At 42.5% G+C, this 27,682-nt stretch overlaps 2 protein-coding genes and 1 pseudogene across 6 annotated transcripts in view; 1 reads left to right on the top strand and 2 right to left on the bottom strand.

Annotated features, from left to right (window-relative positions):
- Positions 1-27,682, bottom strand: part of KBTBD12 (kelch repeat and BTB domain containing 12) — an 82,854-nt gene that overhangs the window by 9,225 nt on the left and 45,947 nt on the right. For all 5 annotated transcript variants that reach the window (XM_025921601.2, XM_086697279.1, XM_086697280.1 and 2 more), the window contains one exon: positions 20,813-21,010. In XM_025921601.2, the coding sequence (XP_025777386.1) occupies positions 20,813-21,010 (198 nt within the window). The remainder of the gene's footprint in view (positions 1-20,812; positions 21,011-27,682) is intronic.
- LOC147583439 (large ribosomal subunit protein uL11 pseudogene) lies at positions 796-20,144 on the bottom strand (annotated as a pseudogene).
- Positions 23,797-27,682, top strand: part of MGLL (monoglyceride lipase) — a 252,960-nt gene continuing 249,074 nt past the window's right edge. The window contains exon 1 of the mRNA XM_086697289.1: positions 23,797-23,996. The gene's annotated coding sequence lies outside the window, so the exon portion shown is untranslated. The remainder of the gene's footprint in view (positions 23,997-27,682) is intronic.

Raw genomic sequence — 27,682 nt, 5'->3', positions numbered from 1 at the left:
CACTGCTAGTGGGAATGCAGAGTGGTGCAGCTGCTGTGGAAAACAGTATGGTGGTTCCTCAAAACGTCAAAAATTGAACTACCTTGGGGGCGCCTGGGTGGCTCAGTTGGTTGGGTGTCCAACTTCAGCTCAGGTCATGATCTTGCGGTTTGTGAGTTCAAGCCCCACATCAGGCTCTGTGCTGACAGCTCAGAGCCTGGAGCCTGCTTCGGATTCTTTGTCTCCCTCTCTCTACCCCTCCCCTACTTGTGCTCTTTCTCTGTCTCTGTATCTGTCTCGAAAATAAATAAATATTAAAACAATAAATAAAAAATAGAACTGCCTTATCACCCAGCACCCACACTACTGGGTATTTACCCCCAAAATACAAGAACATTAATTCAAAGGGAAACATGCACCCTTATGTTTATAGTAGCACTATTTACAATAGCCAAGACATGTGAGCAGTCCAAATGTCCATTAATTGATGAATGGATATTATATATATTATATATTTATTACCTTCAAATGTACTTCACATGTATATATGAATGTACACCTGAAATATTATTCATCCATAAAAAACAATGAAATCTTGCCATTTGCAATGACATGGATGAAGCTAGAGTGTACTATGCTAAGCGAAATAAGTCAATCAGAGAAAGACAAATACCATATAATTTCATTCATATGTGGAATTTAAGAAATCTCTCTGTATTTAATATATAAATTTAAAATTTATATATAAATATATATATTTAAATATATATTTAAGAATTTATATATATAATATATATAATATGTATTTCTCCTTTGCTCATTTGTTTTGTTCCTATATGTCTATATATAGAGAGAACAAACTTATGGGTACCAGAGAAGAGGTGGGTGGAGGGATGGTTTAAATGGGTGACAGGGATTCAGAAGTGCACTTGTGATGAGCACCGAGTGATGTACAGAATTGTTGAATCACTGTGTTGTACACCTGAAAGTAATATAACACTATGTTAACTAACTGGAATTAAAAACTTAAAAAAAAAAACAAAACGCTGTCAGACAATGTAAAAATTTTTTCTGCCAACTGTCAAACATATTCTAAAGAACTGGAGGAGAAAAGCAGTCGATTATACGAATATCCACGTATTTACCATTTCTGTTGCTCTTCCTTGATTCTTGAGGTTCCAACTTTCTCTACATCATTTGCCTTCGATCTGAGGAATTTGCTTCAACTTTCTTTTTTAGAGGTCTATTGGCAAGAAACTCTTAGTTCCTCTCCATCACAGAATGTCTTACCTTAATTTTGCCCTCATTCCTGAAGGATATTTTTACTGAATATACAATGCCAGGTGATTCCTTTTTTTTTTCAGAGCTTAAAATTTTTGTTCTGCTTCCTTCTGGCCTGGTTTGAGAAATTCACACCCATTCTAATACTTTCCCCTCATATGTTATCTTTTGTTCCTCTCTGGCTTCTTCAAGATCTTTTCCTCTATCTTTAGGTTTTGGAAGTTTGGTTATGATGTGTCTGGGTGTGAGTTTTCTTGTGTTTATCTTGTTTTTAGTTTGCTGAGTTTCTTGAATCTGTAAGTGTATTTAGTTGGCCAATTTTGGCAAGTTTTCAGCCATTATTCTTTTAAATATTTTTTCTTCACCCATATTTTTCTCCTTTCTTTCTGGGATCATGACATGAGTATTAGATCTTTTAATATTGTCTCATAGGTCCCCAGGGCTCTGTTCACTTTTCTTTTTCAATTTTTTCTCTTTGTTACTCCGATTGGGTAAGTTTTATTTATTACCTTCAAATGTACTCACTTCTCATTTTTTTCCTGTCATTTCCACCGTGATATTAAGACCATTGAGTAATCTATTTGCTATTTCATTTTCCAGTTCCAAAATTTCCATTTGGTTCTTTTTAAAAAAATAACTTCTACTTCTCTACTGAGACTTCCTATCTTTACATACCTTTCAAAAGTAGTCACTCTTCCTTCTTAGAGCCCCATTATTATAATTGCTTTAAAGCACCTGTCTAGTTATTTCAAAATCTTGGGGTGCCTGGGTGGCTCAGTTGGTTAAGTGTATGACCTTGGATTTGGCTCAGGTCATCATCTCACGGTTTGTGGGATCAAACCCCACATTGGGCTCTGTGCTGACAGCATGGAGTCTGCTTGGGATTCTCTCTCTCCCTCTTTCTCTGCCCCTCGCTGGCTTGCTCACTCTTTCTCTCTCTCAATAAATAAATAAATAAATAAATAAATAAATAAATATTTCAAAAAACCCCAAAAGACAAAATCCGTCCCATCTCAGAGTTGGTATCTTCTCTTGTCTTCTCCCTTGTGAGACATTGATATTTTCTTGGTTTTTGGTATGTCAAGTAATTTTGAATTACATGTAGGCATTGTGAATATTGTATGATTCTGGGTGTTGTTTAAATCCTGTGGAAAAAATATTGATTTTTTTTTTTTTTAAGCAGAAAACTAACCCAGTGAGGTATGTTCCCATCTATCTTTTGCAGGCTATGCTCCTGGTGTCAGCTCAGTTTTCAAAGCCCTTGCAATGTTACTGGGCTCTCTCCATCTGTGTGCCCATGCAGTGGCTGTGCAGCGACTGAGCAGTGGTTTACTATTCAGATCAGTTTTCAAAGACTTTGGTATACCAAAATATATGGCTAAATCATCCATGTGCACCTTGGGCATGAGCTCAGGAGTTCATAACCAACTTCACGGGACCTTTTTTTTTTTTCTTAACTAGCTGGGCATTCCACCACACCACTATTGATGACATCAACACTGTAGCCCACACACTGGGCAGTCCCCAGGATATCTTTAATGGTTCCAGAGAGTTCTCTGGCTAAAGCTTGGTGCTGTATCTGTTGAGAAATGTTGACAATCTCATCAAAAGTGATATTTCCATTGTGCTTAATGTTTTTCTGCTTCTTTCTGTCTCTTGCTGGTTCCTTGAGGGCTTTGGTAATCGGGGCAGACGTGGAAGTTCCCACTTCAATCTGGGCCTGTCAGTTTCACTGTGATCCTCAGACCCTTTCAACCACTGGTTGCCTTGGCAATGTCATCACCAAACTTTTATGGAGACAGATGCAGTGGGTTGATCTTCTGGGGCAGGGAAGATGTGGCACTGACTGCCCCACCCATGCACCTCAGGTATATGACTTTGATCTTGTTGGTGTTGAACTTAGGTGGTGTGGTGGAGGTGGCTGGTATCAGATGAACCCAGATTTGGGTTGATGAAAGATAGTTGCACCTTCCCTTCCTCTGAGCCAAAAGCCCAAAGCTATGGGATCATTTTCTTGAGCTCACTCCTATCTGCAATCTTCCTGACACTTTTCTGCCCCTAGGGATTCCTTTGTTCTCCTTTCTGGACTTCTGGCTATAAAGCTGGGGCTTTAGATTCCTGGCTCTGCAGCACACGTTCCTCGAATGTGTTTGCCTCCAGGTCTAAGTGACTGGTAGATTGAGAGAGAAAAGCATTGGGGTCTTTCCTCACATACTTGGGACCAAAGTTCCCTGGTCAGGAGAGAAGGATGCCAGCCCAGACCCTGCAGCTGCCAGGTACCACCTGGCATTGCCTGAAGGCTGGGGTAGGAGAGAAGGGAAAGTGAAGCAGAAAAAATCCCCCACTTCCTCTAACCCATGGGGTCCTCTTTCTTGTTCCTTGAAACAGAAATAAAGGGCTTCTCTTAGAGCTCTTTCTCTCCACACTTGGTGCAAGGTTCCAGGTTTCAGATTGCTTTTGAGTCTTGGCCAGTGGGTACCAAGGGAAACAAATGAGGAACTTACTGATTTGGTAGTATTGCAAGTTCTGGTTCTCTTCCCCAATTTGCTCATGACCATTTAGTTTCAAGAGTTCTCAGGTAGCTGCTCCATGCATTCTACCCAGGGATATTGCTTGCATTCAGTGGGAGAGACAGGGTGAAAGGCACTTACTTGACCTTGACTGGAACCCAGTTTACAATCTGTTGTTAAAATCAGGCAGATGGCCCTAGCTTTTGGTCCAAAGAGATGTTGGGGAGTTGCCTTAGCAAAGAATAAAGAACGGAGTTCCTATGATACATAAACACAATGGAACACTAGCCAGTAAAAATGAGCAAGGATGATTTCTATTACCTGATATGGAGTGATTTCTGGGAGATACTGTTAAGTGAAAAAATTTAAATGTGTGGTTTTAAAGCATCTCCTCACACATTGCTCATTAGTTGCAAGGGAAAAATAGGAATTATACATTGGAGAAATTAGACAATATCTTGAGCAGGTAAATAAAAACTTCACTGCCAGTGAGGGGTAATGGACTTGACTTGCCTCTTTTTGTCATGCCCTGAGAAGGACCTAGTGGATATGTAATATTTTAGCTAGAAAAGCATTATCTGAGTTTGAGCACAAGGAAACATCAGCTGGATCTCAGAAGAGGAATGTTTTATTTAAAAAGGGGGAAGATTGCATCACTTTAAAATATCAATGTTATAAGAGGCAAAATAATGTATGTAGAAATATTTCAGATTTAAGGAAACTGAAGAGACATATCAACAAAATGCAATACCTGCTTATAGTGTCGAGAGGAAAAAATTCTATGAAGGATGTTATTAGGTCAATTGACAAAATTAGAATACTAAGAAGAGAATAAAAGGATGGAATCAATGTTAAAATTCCTAAAATTGTTAGTTATATTGTGGTTATGTAAGAGAATATTTTATTCTTCGTATTCCACACACTCCAGTATTTAGGGCTAAAGGGCATGATGTTTGCAACTTACTCGCATATGATGAGAAGAAAGTTATGTATCTGTCAGCATGTATGAATATATACATAACTATGGCCAGATGGATTCAATTACTAAGCACATGCTAAATAAAGCAAAAGGGACAATGTGTTAGTGACAGGTGAATCTGCGTACTCAGTATGCTATTTTTATTTTTGCAACTTTTCTGTAAGTTTGAAGTTGTCTCCGAGTGAGTTTTAAAAAGAACAGAGTTCCCTTCTTTGGAAAAATGTCTATTCATGTCTTCTGCCCATTTCTTAACTGGATTATTTGTTTTTTGGATATTGAGTTTAATAAGTTCTTTATAGATTTTGCATACTAACCCTTTTTCAGATATGTGCAATTTAAGAAACAAAACAGATGGGGGGGGAGAGGGAAGATGGCGGCGTAGGAGGACGCTGGGCTCACCGCGCGTCCTGCTGATCACTTAGATTTCACCTACACCTGCCTAAATAACCCAGAAAACCACCAGAGGATTAGCAGAACGGAGTCGCCGGAGCCAAGCGCAGACGAGAGGCCCACGGAAGAGGGTAGGAAGGGCGGCGAGGCGGTGCGCGCTCCACGGACTGGCGGGAGGGAGCCGGGGCGGAGGGGCGGCTCGCCGGCCAAGCAGAGCCCCCGAGTCTGGCTTGCAAAAAGCGGAGGGGCCTGACGGACTGTGTTCCGACAGCAAGCGCGACTTAGCGTCTGGGAGGTCATAAGTTAACAGCTCTGCTCAGAAAGCGGGAAGGCTGGAGGACAAAGGGAAGGAGAGCTGCTGAGCCCCCGGACGACAGAGCTCAGTTTGGTGGGGAACAAAGGCGCTCGCCAGCGCCATCTCCCCCGCCCATCCCCCAGCCAAAATCCCAAAGAGAACCAGTTCCTGCCAGGGAACTTGCTCGCTCCGCGCGCAAACACCCAACTCTGCGCTTCTGCGGAGCCAAACCTCCGGCAGCGGATCTGACTCCCTCCTGCTGCCACAGGGCCCCTCCTGAAGAGGATCACCTAAGGAGAAGCAAGCTAAGCCTGCCCCTCCTGCCCCTGTGCACCTTGCCTACCCACCCCAGCTAAGACGCCAGATCCCCAGCATCACAAGCCTGGCAGTCTGCAAGTAGCCCAGACAGGCCACCCCACCCCACAGTGAATCCCGCCCATAGGAGAGGGGAAGAGAAGGCACGCACCAGTCTGACTGTGGACACAGCGGTGGGCTGGGGGCAGACAGCAGGTCTGACTGCGGCTCCGCCCACGAACTCCAGTTATACACCACAGCACAGGGGAAGTGCCCTGCAGGTCCTCACCACGCCAGGGACTATCCAAAATGACCAAGCGGAAGAATTCCCCTCAGAAGAATCTCCAGGAAATAACAACAGCTAATGAGCTGATCAAAAAGGATTTAAATAATATAACAGAAAGTGAATTTAGAATAATAGTCATAAAATTAATCGCTGGGCTTGAAAACAGTATAGCGGACAGCAGAGAATCTCTTGCTACAGAGATCAAGGGACTAAGGAACAGTCACGAGGAGCTGAAAAACGCTTTAAACGAAATGCATAACAAAATGGAAACCACCACAGCTCAGATTGAAGAGGCAGAGGAGAGAATAGGTGAACTAGAAGATAAAGTTATGGAAAAAGAGGAAGCTGAGAAAAAGAGAGATAAAAAAATCCAGGAGTACGAGGGGAAAATTAGAGAACTAAGTGATACACTAAAAAGAAATAATATACGCATTATTGGTATCCCAGAGGAGGAAGAGAGAGGGAAAGGTGCTGAAGGGGTACTTGAAGAAATAATAGCTGAGAACTTCCCTGAACTGGGGAAGGAAAAAGGCATTGAAATCCAAGAGGCACAGAGAACTCCCTTCAGACGTAACTTGAATCGATCTTCTGCACGACATATCATAGTGAAACTGGCAAAATACAAGGATAAAGAGAAAATTCTGAAAGCAGCAAGGGGTAAACGTGCCCTCACATATAAAGGGAGACCTATAAGACTCGTGACTGATCTCTCTTTTGAAACTTGGCAGGCCAGAAAGAATTGGCACGAGATTTTCAGTGTGCTAGACAGAAAAAATATGCAGCCGAGAATCCTTTATCCAGCAAGTCTGTCATTTAGAATCGAAGGAGAGATAAAGGTCTTCCCAAACAAACAAAAACTGAAGGAATTTGTCACCACTAAACCAGCCCTACAAGAGATCCTAAGGGGGACCCTGTGAGACAAAGTACCAGAGACATCACTACAAGCATAAAACATACAGACATCACAATGACTCTAAACCCATACCTTTCTATAATAACACTGAATGTAAATGGATTAAATGCGCCAACCAAAAGACTTAGGGTATCAGAATGGATAAAAAAACAAGACCCATCTATTTGCTGTCTACAAGAGACTCATTTTAGACCTGAGGACACCTTTAGATTGAGAGTGAGGGGATGGAGAACTATTTATCATGCTACTGGAAGCCAAAAGAAAGCTGGAGTAGCCATCCTTATATCAGACAAACTAGACTTTAAATTAAAGGCTGTAACAAGAGATGAAGAAGGACATTATATAATAGTGACAGGGTCTATCCATCAGGAAGAGCTAACAATTATAAATGTCTATGCACTGAATACCGGAGCGCCCAAATATATAAAACAATTACTCATAAACATAAGCAACCTTATTGATAAGAATGTGGTAATTGCAGGGGACTTTAACACCCCACTTACAGAAATGGATAGATCAACTAGACACACGGTCAATAAAGAAACAAGGGCCCTGAATGAGACATTGGATCAGATGGACTTGACAGATATATTTAGAACTCTGCATCCCAAAGCAACAGAATATACTTTCTTCTCGAGTGCACATGGAACATTCTCCAAGATAGATCATATACTGGGTCACAAAACAGCCCTTCATAAGTTTACAAGAATTGAAATCATACCATGCATACTTTCAGACCACAACGCTATGAAGCTTGAAATCAACAACAGAAAAAAGTCTGGAAAACCTCCAAAAGCATGGAGGTTAAAGAACACCCTACTAACGAATGAGTGGGTCAACCAGGCAATTAGAGAAGAAATTAAAAAATATATGGAAACAAACGAAAATGAAAATACAACAATCCAAACGCTTTGGGATGCAGCGAAGGCAGTCCTGAGAGGAAAATACATTGCAATCCAGGCCTATCTCAAGAAACAAGAAAAATCCCAAATACAAAATCTAACAGCACACCTAAAGGAAATAGAAGCAGAACAGCAAAGGCAGCCTAAACCCAGCAGAAGAAGAGAAATAATAAAGATCAGAGCAGAAATAAACAATATAGAATCTAAAAAAACTGTAGAGCAGATCAACGAAACCAAGAGTTGGTTTTTTGAAAAAATAAACAAAATTGACAAACCTCTAGCCAGGCTTCTCAAAAAGAAAAGGGAGATGACCCAAATAAATAAAATCATGAATGAAAATGGAACTATTACAACCAATCCCTCAGAGATACAAACAATTATCAGGGAATACTATGAAAAATTATATGCCAACAAATTGGACAACCTGGAAGAAATGGACAAATTCCTGAACACCCACACTCTTCCAAAACTCAATCAGGAGGAAATAGAAAGCTTGAACAGACCCATCACCAGCGAAGAAATTGAATCGGTTATCAAAAATCTCCCAACAAATAAGAGTCCAGGACCAGATGGCTTCCCAGGGGAGTTCTACCAGACGTTTAAAGCAGAGATAATACCTATCCTTCTCAAGCTATTCCAAGAAATAGAAAGGGAAGGAAAACTTCCAGACTCATTCTATGAAGCCAGTATTACTTTGATTCCTAAACCAGACAGAGACCCAGTAAAAAAAGAGAACTACAGGCCAATATCCCTGATGAATATGGATGCAAAAATTCTCAATAAGATACTAGCAAATCGAATTCAACGGCATATAAAAAGAATTATTCACCATGATCAAGTGGGATTCATTCCTGGGATGCAGGGCTGGTTCAACATTCGCAAATCAATCAACGTGATACATCACATTAACAAAAAAAAGGAGAAAAACCATATGATCCTGTCAATCGATGCAGAAAAGGCCTTCGACAAAATCCAGCACCCTTTCTTAATAAAAACTCTTGAGAAAGTCGGGATAGAAGGAACATACTTAAAGATCATAAAAGCCATATATGAAAAGCCCACAGCTAACATCATCCTCAACGGGGAAAAACTGAGAGCTTTTTCCCTGAGATCAGGAACACGACAGGGATGCCCACTCTCACCGCTGTTATTCAACATAGTGCTGGAAGTTCTAGCAACAGCAATCAGACAACAAAAGGAAATCAAAGGCGTCAAAATTGGCAAAGATGAAGTCAAGCTTTCGCTCTTTGCAGATGACATGATATTATACATGGAAAATCCGATAGACTCCACCAAAAGTCTGCTAGAACTGATACATGAATTCAGCAAAGTTGCAGGATACAAAATCAATGTACAGAAATCAGTCGCATTCTTATACACTAACAATGAAGCAACAGAAAGACAAATAAAGAAACTGATCCCATTCACAATTGCACCAAGAAGCATAAAATACCTAGGAATAAATCTAACCAAAGATGTAAAGGATCTGTATGCTGAAAACTATAGAAAGCTTATGAAGGTAATTGAAGAAGATTTAAAGAAATGGAAAGACATTCCCTGCTCATGGATTGGAAGAATAAATATTATCAAAATGTCAATACTACCCAAAGCTATCTACACATTCAATGCAATCCCAATCAAAATTACACCAGCATTCTTCTCGAAACTAGAACAAGCAATCCTAAAATTCATATGGAACCACAAAAGGCCCCGAATAGCCAAAGTAATTTTGAAGAAGAAGACCAAAGCAGGAGGCATCACAATCCCAGACTTTAGCCTCTACTACAAAGCTGTCATCATCAAGACAGCATGGTATTGGCAGAAAAACAGACACATAGACCAATGGAATAGAATAGAAACCCCAGAACTAGACCCACAAACGTATGGCCAACTCATCTTTGACAAAGCAGGAAAGAACATCCAATGGAAAAAAGACAGTCTCTTTAACAAATGGTGCTGGGAGAACTGGACAGCAACATGCAGAAGGTTGAAACTAGACCACTTTCTCACACCATTCACAAAAATAAACTCCAAATGGATAAAGGACCTGAATGTGAGACAGGAAACCATCAAAACCTTAGAGGAGAAAGCAGGAAAAGACCTCTCTGACCTCAGCCATAGCAATCTCTTACTCGACACATCCCCAAAGGCAAGGGAATTAAAAGCAAAAGTGAATTGCTGGGACCTTATGAAGATAAAAAGCTTCTGCACAGCAAAGGAAACAACCAACAAAACTAAAAGGCAACCAACGGAATGGGAAAAGATATTTGCAAATGACATATCGGACAAAGGGCTAGTATCCAAAATCTATAAAGAGCTCACCAAACTCCACACCCGAAAAGCAAATAACCCAGTGAAGAAATGGGCAGAAAACATGAATAGACACTTCTCTAAAGAAGACATCCGGATGGCCAACAGGCACATGAAAAGATGTTCAGCGTCGCTCCTTATCAGGGAAATACAAATCAAAACCACACTCAGGTATCACCTCACGCCAGTCAGAGTGGCCAAAATGAACAAATCAGGAGACTATAGATGCTGGAGAGGATGTGGAGAAACGGGAACCCTCTTGCACTGTTGGTGGGAATGCAAATTGGTGCAGCCGCTCTGGAAAGCAGTGTGGAGGTTCCTCAGAAAATTAAAAATAGACCTACCCTATGACCCAGCAATAGCACTGCTAGGAATTTATCCAAGGGACACAGGAGTACTGATGCATAGGGGCACTTGTACCCCAATGTTCATAGCAGCACTCTCAACAATAGCCAAATTATGGAAAGAGCCTAAATGTCCATCAACTGATGAATGGATAAAGAAATTGTGGTTTATATACACAATGGAGTACTACGTGGCAATGAGAAAAAATGAAATATGGCCTTTTGTAGCAACGTGGATGGAACTGGAGAGTGTGATGCTAAGTGAAATAAGCCATACAGAGAAAGACAGATACCATATGGTTTCACTCTTATGTGGATCCTGAGAAACTTAAGAGAAACCCATGGGGGAGGGGAACAAAAAAAAAAAAAAAAAAAAAAGAGGTTAGAGTGGGAGAGAGCCAAAGCATAAGAGACTGTTGAGAACTGAGAACAAACTAAGGGTTGATGGGGGGTGGGAGGGAGGAGAGGGTGGGTGATGGGTACTGAGGAGGGTACCTTTTGGGATGAGCACTGGGTGTTGTATGGAAACCAATTTGACAATAAATTCCATATATAAAAAAAAATAAAAAAATAAAAAAAATAAAAAAAAAAAAAAGAAACAAAACAGATGAACATATGGGAAGGGGAAAAAAAGAGAGAGGGAAGCAAACCACAAGAGACTCTTAACTGTAGAGAACAAACTGAGGGTTAATGGAGGAAGGTGGGTGGGGGATGGGCTAAATGGGTGATGGGCATTAAAGAGGGCAATTGTTGGGATGAACACTGGGTGTTGTATGTGAGTGATGAATCACTAGATTCTTCTCCTGAAACCAATATTGCACTATATGTTAACTAACTTGAATTTAACTAAAAATTTGAAAAACAAAAAACAAAAAACAACAGTTTCCCAAATTCTGTTCTGTCATGGGCGTTGTGATATCTATGTTGCAAATGGCAGTAACTGATCCTAGGCCTTTCTGCTACCTGCAGTCCAGCTGATAGCAGTCTTCCCCAGCCTTTCCCAGCTTGCTGAGATTGGAGAGAAAATTTTATGTCATGCTTACAAATCAATGTCAATCTTTAAAGCTTGCAAAAACTTATAAAGCATATATAGATCTGTATGCCAGCTCAGCACAGAGCATAGAGGCTGCATTCCTATTCTTGGACGTGTTCTAGAAAAAAGAATGCGAACCCAGTGATTACATGGTAAGAAGAAGCTGGTGCAAGATGAAAACAGTGACAGTCGGCTAAAATCACCAGAAGCTGAATCTGCTCAGATGCATCTTTTTAGTTAAAAGTAATAAACCCTCTTTGTTTAAAGGTGGGTGGTTAGGCTGGTGTAGAAAACTCTGTCAGTAATATCACTGACATATCAGCTGTCAGCCATATCCCCTCTGTGATCATTGTTCCAGAACACGCTGATTACATCCACCTGCTACTCTTTTTGCCTGAGGATTTTCTCTCCACTCAAGTGCGGCAAGTTGGGAGTGCGAAGAAGTCAATTTGAGGATAAATACCTCAGATTCTGCACCCTCTGGTAGGGAACAGCCCAGAGGCTGTTCCACACTGTCTCCAAGTTTTCGAATGGGATTGAATGCCAGTGGCCCAAGGCGGTAACCTGTCAGTTAATTTTCCCTTGTGGCCCCCTACTTTCCCATCTTTTTCCTCTCTTAATGCCTCCCAGAACTATGTAAACTCAAATCCTGTCTCAGCATATATTTTGGAGGAGCTCAACCTAAGGCAGATGATTATTTTTATTAATTGGAAACTTAATTGGAAAATTAAGCCAAATGGTGTGGAAAGAAAAGCTGATGTGGAACAAGGAGTTAGTCCCTTAGCAGTCAGGACAGGAGCTGATGTGGTGTAACCCCAGGGTTTCAGGATGACATGTTAGCCTCTCGCTTTCTAGTGACAGGAGGTCACACTAGTTGGAGGATATTACCTTTCTGATGGCCTGAACATGAACTGAGGCCCACTCCATTGCTCTAGCATCTAGAGAACAGTGCTGGATGACTGGAGAGGCAGAACAGGGTAAAATTGATGGCTGTTGCACCATCTTGCCCTGTATCATGGAAGGTCTCTGGGAAGGGCACAAGTGGAAGAGAAAGAAAATAAGTCAGGACAGAGCCTGAATCATTAACCTGGCTTCACTTCATCAGGCAGGCAGTTTATTATCTTGTCACTCTGGGAGGAGACAAAGGATTCTGGCAGAGGACATGAAACTGTAGTCAGAGACAAAGGACTCCATCAGTCATGGCACACTTCCCTCAACAAGCAAACTGAAATACACCTAGGATCTAGCTTCCTTTATTTGACTTTTGTTTTGTTTTGTTTTGTTTTAAATTAAAAAATGTTTATGTTACTAATTTTTTTCTTCCTCCAAAATGACAAGACAGAGGAATTCACACCTAAAGAAAGAACAAGAAGAAATGACGGTTAGGGGTTTAATCAGCACAGATATACGTAAGATGTCTGAACTAGAATTTAAAACCATGATTTTAAATAGTAATAATAGTAACTGAGGTTGAAAAAAGCGCAGAAGACACCAGAGAATCCCTTTCTGTGGGGATAAAAGAACTGAAGTGTAGTCAGGCCAAAATTAAAAATGCTGCAACCAAGATGCAATCTCGAATGGCTGCTGAAACAGCAAGAACGGATGAAGCAGAGCAGCGAATCAGCGATACGGACGATAAAATTATGGAAAATAATGAAGCAGAAAAAAAAAGAGGGAAACAAAGGCAAAAGATCACGATACATGACTTAGAGAAGTCAGCAACTTATTAAAGAGGAAAACCATTTGTATCATAGGAGTCCCAGAAGATGAAGAGACAAAAAGGGTCAGAAGGTTAATGTGACCAAATTATAGCTGAAAACGTTCCTAATCTGGGGAAGGGCACAGATATTAAACTCTATGAAGTACAGAGAACTCCCATTAGATTAAAGATTCAGGCAGACTTGGATGAGAAGCAGTAGAAGGAGGCACTTACATGCCTCTATCAATAGGAGCTTCAGAAACCATCATTTTTCCTTCTTTGCCTTGGTGGCCAAGAAGCTGAGCTAAAGTTCCGGAAATTTTTCTTAACTTAGGTTTTCTGATAAAATTACCCCCTCTACTTATTACTAAGCACGTTTGTAGTTTCATTGCACCTACACTTATCCTTTAAATTGTCTCCATTGTTTTTGGAATACAAATGGCATATATGACATATACAGTATAAATATGTGGTGTATGTGGAGCAAAAACCAGAGGTAGCAACTCTCCTTCAGGGTATCACAAGTTCAGTACAACTTTTCCAGGGAGGACTGAAATAGCAATAGTAAAACAGACAAATTCAATCACAGTGTATCTCTCTCTGTCGATAGTCCTGGGATAAAACAGAATTTGATTCTGTAGTTGCGACCAAAGTTGTTTGTTCCTTTCTCAATTTTCTATTTTGAGAAATTTGAAACAGTTGAAAGAAGAGTACAATGAATACCTTCAGACTTTACATCCGGATTCAATAGTAGCTAACATTTTTCCATATTTTTACTGCCTCCCTCATGTGTACACATGAACATGCACTTTCTTTTTCTGAAACCCTTAAAAATTAGTTGCAGACATGACACTTCACCCCTTCACCCTTCTTCTAAGAATAAAGATATTCCTTTACATAATTACAATACCATTATACCTATGAAAAAACATTAATTCTATCCCATTAAGTAATTCTGTCCGTGTTCTGATTTCCCCAAAATGTCTACATTGTCGTTCTTTTCAATCAGAATCCAATAAATGCTCACATTTTGTATTTGGTTTTTATGTCCCTCTGATCTCTTTTCACTTAGGATGGAACCATCTTTTTTTCCCCATGACATTAACTTTTTTGAGTATCTGGGCCAGTTTTCTTGTTGAATGTCTACATTCTGAATTTGTCTGTTTCTCATAGGGTCATTTAACCTGTTCTTCTCCCTTGTATTCCCTATAGATTGGAAGTTTAGAGGCTTGATTACACAGGAGTTAATCATTTTGGTGGTGGTAGGTGGGCAAGAATCCTTCCTAGTGTATTACACAGAAAGAAAATACACTCATTCTTGAACAACCTGGGTTTGAATTGCATGGGACTACTTATATGCAGACTTGTTTCAATAAGTATAGCAAGTACTGTAAATGTATCTTCTCCTTATTATGACTTTTAACATTTTATTTTCTGTAGCTTATCTTAATACAATTATTTTAGCATATAACACATATACACAATATGTGTTAATTGACTGCTTATGTTATCGGTAAGGCTTCTGGTCAAGAGTGTAGGCTACTAGTTAGGTTTTTGGAGAGTCAGAAGTTATATGTGGATTTTTGACTGCACGGGGGGTTGGTACCCTAACTCCACATTGTTTAAGGGTCAACTGTACTATAAAATTATCCCATTTTAAATGATGATTATTTGGTTGCAACGGTAGCCATCCAATTTCACCACTGTAAGAGTATATATTTTTCCTCATAGTAATTAGTATTAATTAGAATTGTGGTTAGTATTGGTATTATTCGTATTATTAGGCTAATACTTTGGTGTCATGTACATATCCTGTTCTTCATAACCTTTCAATCAATGCTTTTAGCATCCGCTGATGATTTGCCAGAACCAATTATTATATGTAGTCTTCTATCATTCCTTCTACATTTATTATTCATTCAATCAATTATAGTCAATTATGATTTTTGATGTTCAAGTTATTTCAAATTTGGCCATGGACTGCCCTTTTACACTGGCTTGTCTGTCTTTTGATGGGACTCCCTTAAGTCTTTGATAGTTCACCTGCTTTCTGGTATAACAGGACATCCCAAGCTCAGCTCACCATTTTCATGCTCCACACCTGGAACGGGCTATTTCTCTAAGGAGCACAGCTACTTTCTAAGCCTCTGACTGAAAGCATTGTTCTACTAAGGTAGCAACTTCCTATTTGGTCCTCGCTTAGCCCCTTCAGGGCTGGGACTGCATATATTGGTTCTCTAGGGCTTATCTAGAAGTCATTCAATAAAGGTTTGTTGAATGAATAAACAATGGACATCAGCCAGGACCGTGGTTCTCATTTGAACCACTGCATATTAAAACAATCTGAAGAGCTTTTATTTTTTATTTTTCTCAATATATGATGTTTATTGTCAAATTGGTTTCCATACAACACCCAGTGCTCATCCCAAAAGGTGCCCTCCTCAATACCCATCACCCACCCTCCCCTCCCACCCCCCATCAACCCTCAGTTCTCAGTTTTTAAGAGTCTCTTATGCTTTGGCTCTCTTCCACTCTAACCTCTTTTTTTTTTTTTTTTGAAGAGCTTTTAAAAAATATTGATGTCTAGGCCCCATACCCAAATATTCTGATTTAACTTGTCTGGCATGGAGAGACAATTTAGCTTCCAGGTTAAAAAAACACAATACAAATGGTGGGGCCAGACTATCTGAATTTTGAATCCCAGAATCAACACGTACCCTCTGTATGACCTCTTTAGGTGGCTTGTTTCTCCAGTGGTCTGTAAAGGTAATGACAACATCTACCTCACAGACAGGTCACGGTGAGATTTGTATAAATTAACATATGCAAAGTGCTCACAAGGGCTCCTCGGCTCCTCTCCTCGCAAAGTCAACACCAAGTAAGTCTTAGATGTCCATTTGATTCTACATTTGTTAGTGAGGTAATTAATTTTTTTAAATACTTCCTAACGCGGTTCCTCTTTTTGATTATTCAAGTTTGTCCTCGGCAGCCTTTCTCCCTTTAGGGCTGGGCCCCGTGCTGAATGAGAGAAGACAGAGGGGTGGTTTGCGAGAAATTCCTGCCAGGGACAGGGAAAAGGCAGAGAGCTTCTCTGGTCCTGGGCAGAGAAGGGGCAGCTTCCTGGCTCCCCTAGAATTATCCAGGGAAGATGGTGCAAATGAGTCAGGTGGGTTAAGGGGGACTGGAAGCAGAAGGGCCTTACGGCTGGACTCTGGCAGAAACTCTCTGCCCAGAGCTCTACCCACTCTGGTAGCCAGCATGGAGCCAAAGTGGAGAAGAGGTGCGCTCCCTCAGCTCGCTCAAGGCGTTCCTATGTTACCTTGGAAGGATTGCAAGAGTAGCTACAGACTGCAAATAAGTGCAGGTGCCAACTGGCTGCTGTAGTGGTAAAAGGTGAGGGGACCCTGCCCCAGAGACTTAGGGGGAAACACACTAAAATCAGAGGCTGGGAGGAAGATGCAGGTGAGTCTCAAAGAGCTAGTAGCTGGAACAAGAGCCAAAGTGGGGGCTCTGTCAGCAGGAAGCCACCTGAGCCCTGGGAGCAGCCCCTACTCCCGGGATATTCAAGAATCCTGGGTGCTCACTGGAGCTAGAAAACACGGGATGCTTCCTCTCCAAGCTCACTTGGTCCCTCGAAAGGTAGGACTTCTGGGGGTGCCTGGGTGGCTCAGTGAGTTGAGAGTCCCACTTTGGCTCGGGACATGATCTCATGGTTCGGAATTCGAGCCCTGCATCAGACTCACTGCTGTCAGCGCAGAACACGCTTCGGATCTTCTGTCCCCCTCTCTCTGTCCCTCTCCTGCTGGCGCTTTCTCAAAACGGCAGGATTTCTGTGTCATCGACACAGGGATCCTTTGCAAGTTCCTAAGGCCACGATGCCATCTCCTCCTGGAGGCTTTTATGAGCAGGAATAAGTTCCCGCCACTAGGTGTCACCTGCCACCACTGTCTCTCTGTCTCTGGAAACTTAACATTTCTGTCCCTGAATAGAGCCATTTCTGCCTCTTCCGCACAAAGAACTCCCCTCCACTGCACTCTCCTGTGGGCAGTTCAGCTAATTCTCCTTATTAGTGTCAAACACAAGAGCCAATTACTTTGGGGGGAGAGAGAGGAAGAGCCTCTTTTTCCTTAATAACAGCATTATTGAGATATGATCTACATGCCATACAATTCATCTTTAAAAAGTGTGTAATTCAGTGTATTTTAGTGTATTCACAGAGCTATGCAACCACCACCAGCATCTAATTTCAAAACATTTTTGTCACCTCAAAAAGAAACCTTGTACCCCGTACCCACTGGCAGTCATTTCTTGTTCCTGATTCCCCCTGACAAGCACAAATCCACTTTCTATCTTTATGCATTTGCCTATTCTGCACATTTCATAGAAATGGAACCGTACAGGGTCATCTGTGATGGCTTTCTTTTACTTAGCATAATGTTTTCAAGGTTCATTTACATTGTAGTATATGTTAGGACTCCATTCCTTTTTAGTGTCAAATAATATTCCATTGTGTGAATGTACCATATTTCCTTTGTGCATTCATTAGTTGATAGACACTTGGGTTGTTTCTACTTTTGGGCTGTTAAAAATACTGCTGCTATGGGGGCGCCTGGGTGGCTCAGTTGGTTAAGCATCTGACTCTTGGTTTTGGCTCAGGTCATGATCTCAAGTCACGAGATTGAGCCCCGTGTCGGGCTCTGCATGGGGCGTGGGGTCTGTTTGGGATTCTCTCTCTCTCTCTCTCTCTCTCTCTCTCTCTCTGCCCTTCCTCTGTTGGTGCTCTCTGTCTCTCTCTCCTCTCAAAAAAAAAAAAAAAAGAGAGAGTGGGATGCCATGGAATGCCATGGAAACTTTCTCTGTGAGGTTCTCCACAGGGTGACTTGACTTATGCTTTATTTTGGGGCTGGTCAGGTCCCCGAAGACAAGTCTTCCGGCCCCCTGCTGGAGGCTAAGGCTGCCCACATTCCGGGAGCCAGGGAGGGAAGAAAGGTGGTGTCTTAATATTCAGTGTGCAATTTTCGCTCAGCCTGTCTGTTTTAGTAGCGAGTGCTTGCCCTCCACTCCCGGCCTCAGCTTTGGTCTCCACTGGGGTGAGCAGGGGCTCAGTGTCACTACTGAGAGTGGGGCAGGAGACTGGCTCCTCCTTGCTTCCAGCCAGTCTTCATGGTCTCGGCTTCATGTTTCAATCGCCTTTTTCCTGAATCAACTACACAGATTATGAGACATTCGTTGCTTGACTGTGGTTTTCTGAATAAATAAATGGAATGACTAGGTTTGTGTCACACAGGAGAGGAAATCCAGTGCCTGTTTTTAGATCTGATGCTGAAGTTTCTGGTTCATAACGGGCATGCTATTATACAATTGCTCTATTTTTCATAAACCCCAGGAATGATTCATTCAGCTAATCCCAGACAATCCATCATGTTAGGACCAAATAATTAAAATGGACTTTGAGAGCTCATATGGTAAATCCCTTTCCCTCTGGCTGAAAGCATTATTAGTCCCCTGTAGTACCAAGAAAAGAGGTTGGCTCATAGTATGAGGATAGACTGTTTGAAAAGTTGGAGGTTATCAGTTCTCTAAGTCAATATTATACAAGGAATGAAAAGATAAAGAAAGGAGACAAAACAGAATTATCTTCTCGGTCTTTAGACACTAACTGCCACCCACCCCTCTGGATGTTCTGAGGCCATCCTTTGTATTCTCCTGGTGAAGAGAAAGCCAAAAGCCAGGGGATGAAGAGGAGGCCTGTGATCCCAGCGGGAGGAGAGCCCTGGTGGGTGTGTGGATCCAGCAGCTGGAATCTCTCTCCTGCCTCCGTACTCGTATCCTTCTTACACACAGAGCTTGAACCTGGGGGCACTTATACATCTGCTTCCTGAGCCAGGGTTCTTGGCTACTGTGATAGATGACACAAGCATGTGCAGTTTAACATAAAAGATATTAAAAGCACTTTTTAAAAAACCTCTTTGGAAAGTCTTCTGAAGAACAGACAGAGAAAGGAAAATTAAAGCTTTTTATTATGGGAATACTCAAACATACACGAAAGTAGTAAAATAACACCCCAGTGTATCCATTATCTAGCTTTACCAATTAGCAACATTTTACCAATGCTATAAAATCTGTTCTCGCCCCCCTCACCCCAATCGCTTTTTAAAAAGTCTTTGCTGGAGTAGATTAAAGCCAATTTCAGACAGCATATCACTGACACCCATAAATACTTCTAGATGATCTCTAATTGTTAACATTTCCCTTTTTTCCTTTCTCCTTTATATAAAACCACGAAGCCATTATTATCATAACCGAACAATTAACAATTCCCAAATACCATCTAATTCTCCAGTCTATATTAACATTTTCCAGATTATCTGAAAAATATCCTTTTTAAAAAAAAATTTTTTTTAATGTTTATTTATTTTTGAGAGAGAGAGAGAGAGAGAGAGAGAGCGTGAACGGGGGAGGGGCAGAGAGAGAGGGAGACATAGAATCCAAGCAGGCTTCAGGCTCTGAGCTGTCAGCACAGAGCCCGACCCGGGGCTCGAACTCACGGACCGCGAGATCATGACCTGAGTTGAAGTCGGACGCTTAACCGACTGAGCCACCCAGGCGCCCAGAAAAATATCTTTTTACGGGAGATTTGTTTGAATCAAGGGGCAAATAAGGCCCACTTGTTGTATTCAGTCTATCCATCTCCTCTTGTGGTTGGTAATGAAAACTTCATTCTTAACTTACGTCTAATTATGTGCATTAAAAATGAAGGTGGGCTTATAAAAGGCTTTGCTCTGCTGCAATGTCAGCTTTATTTTAATCTGGCCCCCTTCCAAAGTTTTAAGTGCTCTGGAGGCATGCTTTTCATGGATATATACTGGCCTAGCGCTTCTATCAGTGAGGTTAGAATTGAACAGTTCGTCATTTCAATATACCTGCATTCCGCCGTATTTACTGGTGTGGCGAAATAACTTTGGAGACAGTTGCTTATGAGATTGGTGCCTATTTCAACAATTTCTGTTACATTAAAAATTCTAAATCCATACTGTGCTTTGCAGTGACGTTACAATCTGGTACGTGGGAACTAAGTGTGGTAATAAATACGTGTGTATTTAGAAATGCTTTCAAGCAATTGATTTCAAGTGGTAGTCGTGGAGGACGAATAAGAGTGTCCTCTGAGGGTGGGATCTCTTGGTCATTAAAGACAGTGATGAAACCCAACAGTCCGGCCATGGCTCTATTTCTGCCTGGTCTTCACGTTCTCAAATCTCTTGTTAGCCCTGCAGTCGGGCCTTAGACTTGCTCTCCCACTTCTCCTCTCCTCATATTCGGCTAATATTTACTGAGTGACTGCTGTAGGCCAGACACATTATAAACTGGATCTCATTTAACTCTTAAAATAGCCTGTGGGGGTGGCGGTTTCATTTTGCAGCTGTGAAAACCCAGTTCAGAGCTTCGGTGAGAGGCTCCAGGCCACTGAATTCTGAAGGCCAGGCTTCTTCCCGGGCTCACCCTGCTGTCTGGATTATCCTTTGGGGGCTGCGTCAGTTAAGGGAGTTTAAAGCCAACACCGGCGGAGGTGATAAAACATTTAAAATTGGATCGGTACCTGCTCCGTGGAATCCCCCGCAGACATAGAGCTTCCCATCCACTGCTCCTGCGTTGGTAGAATTGGTTCGAAGGGAGAGCAGGGGACTTGGCATAGGTGGGCCCTCTCTCCAGAAGTCCCCATCAGGGTTATAGATCTCTACCACATCGAGGCACTTTCGAACCTGGCCTTTGTCTCGACCTACACAGCCAATTCCACCTACAGAGAATGATGCACAGAAATGAGATGACCAAGAACTGCACCTTCATCGTGGTTAGCACCCCCTTCCTGCTACAGTTTGTATCACACATTTACAGGCCTTTGACTTTTCCTTGCTTGGTGCTAACTTCTCAGATAATTTCTTTCCTTTGCTTGCTCATTCTTTCTTTCTTTCTTTTTCTTTCTTTCTTTCTTTCTTTCTTTCTTTCTTTCTTTCTTTTCTTTCATTTTCTCTTTCTTTTCTTTCTTTCTTTCTTTCTTTCTTTCTTTCTTTCTTTCTTTCTTTCTATGTTTATTTTTTTAGAGAGAGGGAGACAGAGTGCCAGAGGGGGAGGGGCAGAGAGAGAGGGAGACACAGAATCGGGAGCAGGTTCCAGGCTCTGAGCCATCAGCACGGAGCCCAATGTGCAACTCAAACCCATGAACCGTAAGATCATGACTTGAGTCAAAGTCAGACACCTAACTGACTGAGCCACCCAGGCACCCCATCTTTTTTTTTTTTTTTAATGTTTATTTATTTTTTTTTCAACGTTTTTTATTTATTTTTGGGACAGAGAGAGACAAAGCATGAACGGGGGAGGGGCAGAGAGAGAGGGAGACACAGAATCGGAAACAGGCCCCAGGCTCCGAGCCATCAGCCCAGAGCCCGACGCGGGGCTCGAACTCACGGACCGCGAGATCATGACCTGGCTGAAGTCGGACGCTTAACCGACTGCGCCACCCAGGCGCCCCTTAATGTTTATTTTTGACAGAGAGAGCACGAGCAGGGGAGGGGCAGAGAGAAAGAGAGACACAGAATCCGAAGCAGACTCCAGGCTCTGAGTTGTCAGCACAGAGTCCAACGCAGGGCTCGAACTCATGAACCATGAGATCATGACCTGAGTCGAAGTCTGATGCTCAACCGATTGAGCTACCCAGGTGCCCCTCAGATGATTTCCAAGCAATAGTGATGTCTGCTCCGTACTCCATACCCAAAGTTAACATCATTTTTATTCATAGTGTTCTGTATGTTTGTGCTATGCATGAGGCTGATTCCCTTTTATGTTCTACAACTTCCAACACTGGTTCACACAATGAGCATCGCCCTTAGAATAAGAATTTCAGGTTTGAATGTGAGGGTAACTCAACTCTGACATCTGTCTTTCTGTTGATTGTTAGCAATGATTTCACTAATCTGCTAGTAGGGATGCATCCTTTCCATTCTTCATCATTGTAAGCTTGTCTCTTTCTCTCTTCTTAAGTTGCATGAACTTTTCCCCATGAGGGAAGGGCTCTCCTTTAATGAATTTCAAGTTTGAGGTCAAAGAAAGGCTCCAAACCCAAATGCCCAGGGCTTGTTCCATTTTTGGATGATACAGGTCATTCAACAGCTATTCACTGGTTGCCTATTTTATCAAGGCAATGTGCTAAATTATAAGAAGTTTAGGGAAATGAATAAGGCATGTTTCTTGCTCTTAAGAAATTAATGAGGTGGAGGGGCACCTGGGTGGCTCAGTGGGTTAAATGTCCGACTTCGGCTCAGGTCATGATCTCACGGTTCGTGGGTTGGAGCCCCACATTGGGCTCTGTGCTGTCAGCTCAGAGCCTGGAGCCTGCTTCAGATTCTGTCTCCTCTCTCTCTCTGCTCCTCCCCTGCCCATGCTCTGTCTCTCTCTTAAAAAATAAAATAAACCTTAAAAAATTTTTAAATGAAATTAACGAGACACAAAGGGTCATGTATGCAAATAAATAGGTAGACAACATCATGACAGGTAACTTAAAAGAGATACAAATTAGACTCAGAGGTCCAGAGTCTGTGACAAGTAACAGATATATCATTTACATAGTTATGATTTTAAGTCCAGCCCTTCATGGGAAAAGTAATCGTATAAGAATTTCTAATATACTGTAATAAGAAACACTCGTTTGTAGGTGATCTTTTTTTTTCTCTCCTCCGAAGTCCCACAGTGAAAGGTCTTTGCCGCCAGGGCCGTATTTCTTGACCTGAAGGATGGCTCCTGAGGCAGAGGTGAATTTCCCGGAAGGACAGACATTCCTCTCATGGGTGACCTCCTTCCATGCTGACCCAATCTGACAACCCTGCTCTGCATGACCAATCTCCTTCCTGTTTCGGGGGTCCAGAAGAGTCATGTTGGCTGGGGCTTGGCTGTGTTGTTTACAGCAGCATCAAAAAACCTAAACTGAGCTGCTCTGATCTCCTGGCATTTACCTCACGTACCACTTACTGAGAATTTAATCAGATACCATTTCATGGCATTTTTTCTTTCACTGTTACTTCACACCTTTTGCCCATTGTTGTGCTAGTCAGATGGTATTTTCATCACCGCCTGTTTTTTTTTCAGTCTTTCTTCATACCTAGCACAGTGTCTGACACATGGGTGCCTGGAATGAATGAATGAATGAATGAATGAATGAGCAATGTAACTCTTCCTCTGCTTTCTCTGTCCAAGTGGATGTATCGTAAGCTCACTGAGGGCAAAGGTTGCTTTTTACACCTCTATCTCACAGTGCCTCACACCCAGTGCTCAAAGAATTCAAGGAGATTGATGGGAACAGCTTATTTTCACCCTGGTCGGGACCTACGCCAGGCAGGAGAGGTGATGGCAGAGGACTTTGGAGGAAGATTCCATTTTTTTTATCCCCCCTCTTTGCTGATGGAGCCTGGCCTGTTTCCTGTCTCAGTATGAATCCAGGGACAGAGACTATCAGCTCAGGAAGCTCCTAGTTGCTTTCTCTCGTATCCGACCAGATAAATAATTTAGCCCATTCCAGTGCCAAGTCTGGGCTGCAGCGTTTCCAGGGAGGGGACGCGCTGGCCTTGGCTAACTGCATGGCTCTGCTGTTCACGGGCCCTCTTTCAGCGTGGCACTGTGGTAGTCAGAGGTGTCTTAGGCCAACAAGAAGTGGAATTTCCTATGTGTGGGGCAAGACGGCTTTCAAGAAGAGGATTTATCACCAGTAGCTAAACCTGGCAACTACTCATCAGGTAAGAACGAGACGACTTAGTTACCTGCTCTGCAAAGACCCAGGAGAGGTATTATTAGGCTGGTTTATATTACAACCACTTTGGAAAACTTATGAACAAGTGGAAGCAAGCAGGTTAAATGTGAGCCACTGGGAGTCAAGCTGGGGGCAGGCGCAGCACCCAGCATCCTGAACAGAACTTAGAAGTTTCACTAAGAGCCCATTCGAAAAGCTTTCCCAACATAATGTGTATGAAGAATGGTAGTATTCTCTTGGTTTTTGGAATAATCGGAGCGCTTGCCATTTTTGTTATTCTGGTACTAAGTGCACTTAATTATCGTGTGCAGCCCTCACTCTGCTCTTGGAGACATGTGCCCTTTCTGTTTGGTTGGCAGACCGCGTGCATGCTCCGCTCTCGGGTGCCACATGGCTTACGGGACATTGTCTTTGCTCCTGACCATTAACGCGTGAATATGTTCCCTGTCTCACTTGGATGTAATCCCACCATCAAGTACACTTAGAGCGTCACTCTGTAACAGCAGACTTAATGAGCTTAAACTGAAGGTGAATCCTGATTAGATAAATAATCAAATAAAAGCGTGATCTTTATTAATAAGTCAGCAGCGGCACCACAAGAGAACTCTTTTGATGAGAGAAATCTAGGGTAGGATCAGCACATCTTTAGAATTTCAATGAGATACCTCCATATCTTTAATTTATATGCTATCAGAACCTCTCAGCCTGACTTTTCTTTATTCAAAACAGGCAAATGAATAGAAATCAGCTTTGGGAGTCATCCCCAAATCGACCTCAAGTACAAACTATACTCCTTAGGGTTTTTTCAGTGGGTGGAAATTATAGAAGAGGACAGTTTCTGCCTCTCCTCGTTTTTGTTTCTACAAAAATGAAGACCCGCTCTTCTTGGGTTTGGCTGCTACAGATTCCTTCTCTTCTGTGGCCTGGCGGGGAGGTGGCTGAGGGCAGAGGGGAGTAGAACCTCTCTGACCCCCTCCAAGGACTCCCTGTCCACAGCACCCTGCCTGCAACGGGGCTGGCTCCCAGCATCTGCCCTGACGGGTAGCCTTCAGGTGGCAGACTTACTCTATTCTTCCCTGGGCTGGATCCAAAAGAGGGAGGGGATTGTGTAATGGCTCTGACAAGCTCCCAAAGTTACTTGCATTGCTAAAGACGCTTTAGAAACAAGCTTTAGTAAATATCTTTGGTGTCGTAAGCTCCCTTGTGACGCAGGAAAAACACGTGGGCTTTTGGAAACAGCCAGACTCTGGTTTACATGCTTGGGTCGCCACTTACTAGCTGGTAACTTGGGTCAATATGATTTCCCCAAGCCTCAGTTTTCTCATCTGTAAATTAAGGATAATAATACCAATGTCATAAGTTGTGGCAACGATTACATTATTATATAACTATGTAAAGGGGAAGAGGGGTAAGGAGGTACTTGCGTCTGCTGTGTATCTATCTATTCACAGGCATTCCTATGGGAATTTTCTTTATTCTCCTGTACTGTATGTAAACAAAGTGGCTGGCAGGCAGTGTGAACTCTTTCTCCTGCATGTTCTGCAATGTTGGGTAAGTAAGCCAGTGGTCACCGAAGTTGCTGAAATCTTATGTTTGCTTCTTCTCAATTTAACTATTTGCTACATCTATGGTTGATTTGACTGTGTGGTCAAATCTCTCTTAAAAGTTTCGTCTTCAGGAGGTCAGGGGGCTGCAAGTAGGCTGAGCCATCATCTCAGCCATCACGAGGAGAAAAGCTCCCTGACAAGATTTAGAGGAATTCATTTGGTCATGAACGTCTGAGAGAGGCAGGGGCTATCAAGTGACATCCTAAAAGCCAGAAAAGGATTTTGCAGTGAGCAGGTTTCCAGGAGCGAAGCTGGCCCACCCATCTGAGTGGATGGGCTACTTTCTGACTTGCGTGTCAAATGCGATCTATTCACTGCTGATAGAATGCCTGTGACGATTTTGTTCTCACTTGAGTTGTCTGCTCTCCGAGTTTTTTTCTACTCTCATTTTAGAGTTCCCGATTTGGAGCCCAAGACCCTAGGAGATGCGATCTTGTTCCTTTCTTAGTCTAACACAGGCATCTTGGGTATTTTGAGAAAAAAGTCCTTGAAGACTGGGTTGAAAGCAGGCTTATCTGCCGTTTACAAAATTCCGGGTGATGCCAGGCACTGCTTATCTGTGTTGTGCCTTGGCTCCCAGAACATGGTCTGACAGTCCTCACTTGTAATAAGGCCATTCTCTTCACCTGCTAACCCTTTACTGTCCTTTGTCAGTTTTTTTCTCACCAGGCTAAGAAAACAATCATCTGTCTGCATTTAATTTGCTCCTCAAAACATATTAGCTTGAAAATCAAATAAAAGAGCTGAAAAGTTCTTGATTGTGAAAAGCTTGATTTTGCTTGAGGGCAAATCATGTGTTTGAAATGTCTTACATTTCCACTGGAATTAGAAATACATTTCCAGGGACACCTGCGTGGCTCAGTCTGTTAAGTGTCAGACTCTTGGTTTCAGCTCAGGTCATGATGTCACAGTCTCATGGGTTCAAGCCCCGCCTTGGGCTCTGCACTGCCAGCATGGAGCCTGCTTGGGATTCTCTCTCCTGTCTCTCTGCTCCTCCCTGACTTGTGCTGTGTCTGTTTCTTTTAAAATAAATGAATAACCTAAAAAAATTAAAAAACAATACATTTCCACATTGAGAGAGAGAGAGAGAGAGAGAGAAATACACTTCCCACTGGAAATGTAGGCAGCTGAATAGTAAGTTCTGGCACTGAGCCCTCGGGTGCCAGATAAGCTGCAATTACAAAATTGCTGTCCCACCTGATTCTGATAATCCCTGGGCTTTACTGGATCCAGTCCTGGGAGTCAGTGGATTTGAATATGTGAGACATATTCAAATACGTGGCCTGACCCCAGCAGTTCTTTCAAGCCCTGGGGTCCTCTTTCTTTCTTGCCTTCCTTCCTTCCTTCCTTCCTTCCTTCCTTCCTTCCTTTGTTCCCTCCCTCCCTCCCTTCCTCCCCCCCTCCCTCCTTCCTTCCTTCCTTCCTTCCTTCCTTCCTTCCTTCCTTCCTTCCTTCCTTCCCCACACCTCTTCACTAGCTTGTTCTGCAGGCTTGACAGGTCTGAAGGCTGAGTCCCTATGGGGAGAACCAGGGAGAGCCTGGGAACGGTGGGTAGGAGCAAGCTTAGCAGGTGACCTAGAGATGTCACGCCAGGTCAGGGGTGACAGGGCTCAGCCTCAGATGAATATCACCATTGTCCTCCTTGATTCAGCAACCTCTATATCTCACCCGTCACCCAATTCCGTTGGTGGTACCTCCTTAACACGTCTCCTATGTACCCCTTCCCTGTAAGGTACACAAGCTTTGATGACCCAGCCACTGCCTGGTGCTACGCCTTCCTATCACCTTATGCTCCAGGCATGCTGGGCTGCTTGCAGCTCCCCAAACAGGTGAGGCTATGTAGCTCTTGGCCTTTGCTTAGGCTGATCTCTGCCTAGAACGGCCTCTCTTCCTCCTCCTCCCCTCCTTCCTCTCCCTCCTTGTCCTCCTCCTCCACTTCAAAAACTCCTACTTCTCTTTTAAGGCTCAGCTCAATAGTCACCATCAATAAATCTTTCATGTCTAGGGGCGTCTGGCTGGCTCAGTTGGTAGAGCACACAACTCTTGATCTCGGGGTTGTGAGTTC

This window comes from Puma concolor, chromosome A2 (assembly GCF_028749965.1).
Source record: "Puma concolor isolate L17-30 chromosome A2, mPumCon1.1.hap2, whole genome shotgun sequence".
Lineage (NCBI taxonomy): Eukaryota > Metazoa > Chordata > Mammalia > Carnivora > Felidae > Puma > Puma concolor.
Note: the sequence above shows the minus strand (reverse complement) of the source record. Positions and strands in the feature narration are given on the sequence as shown.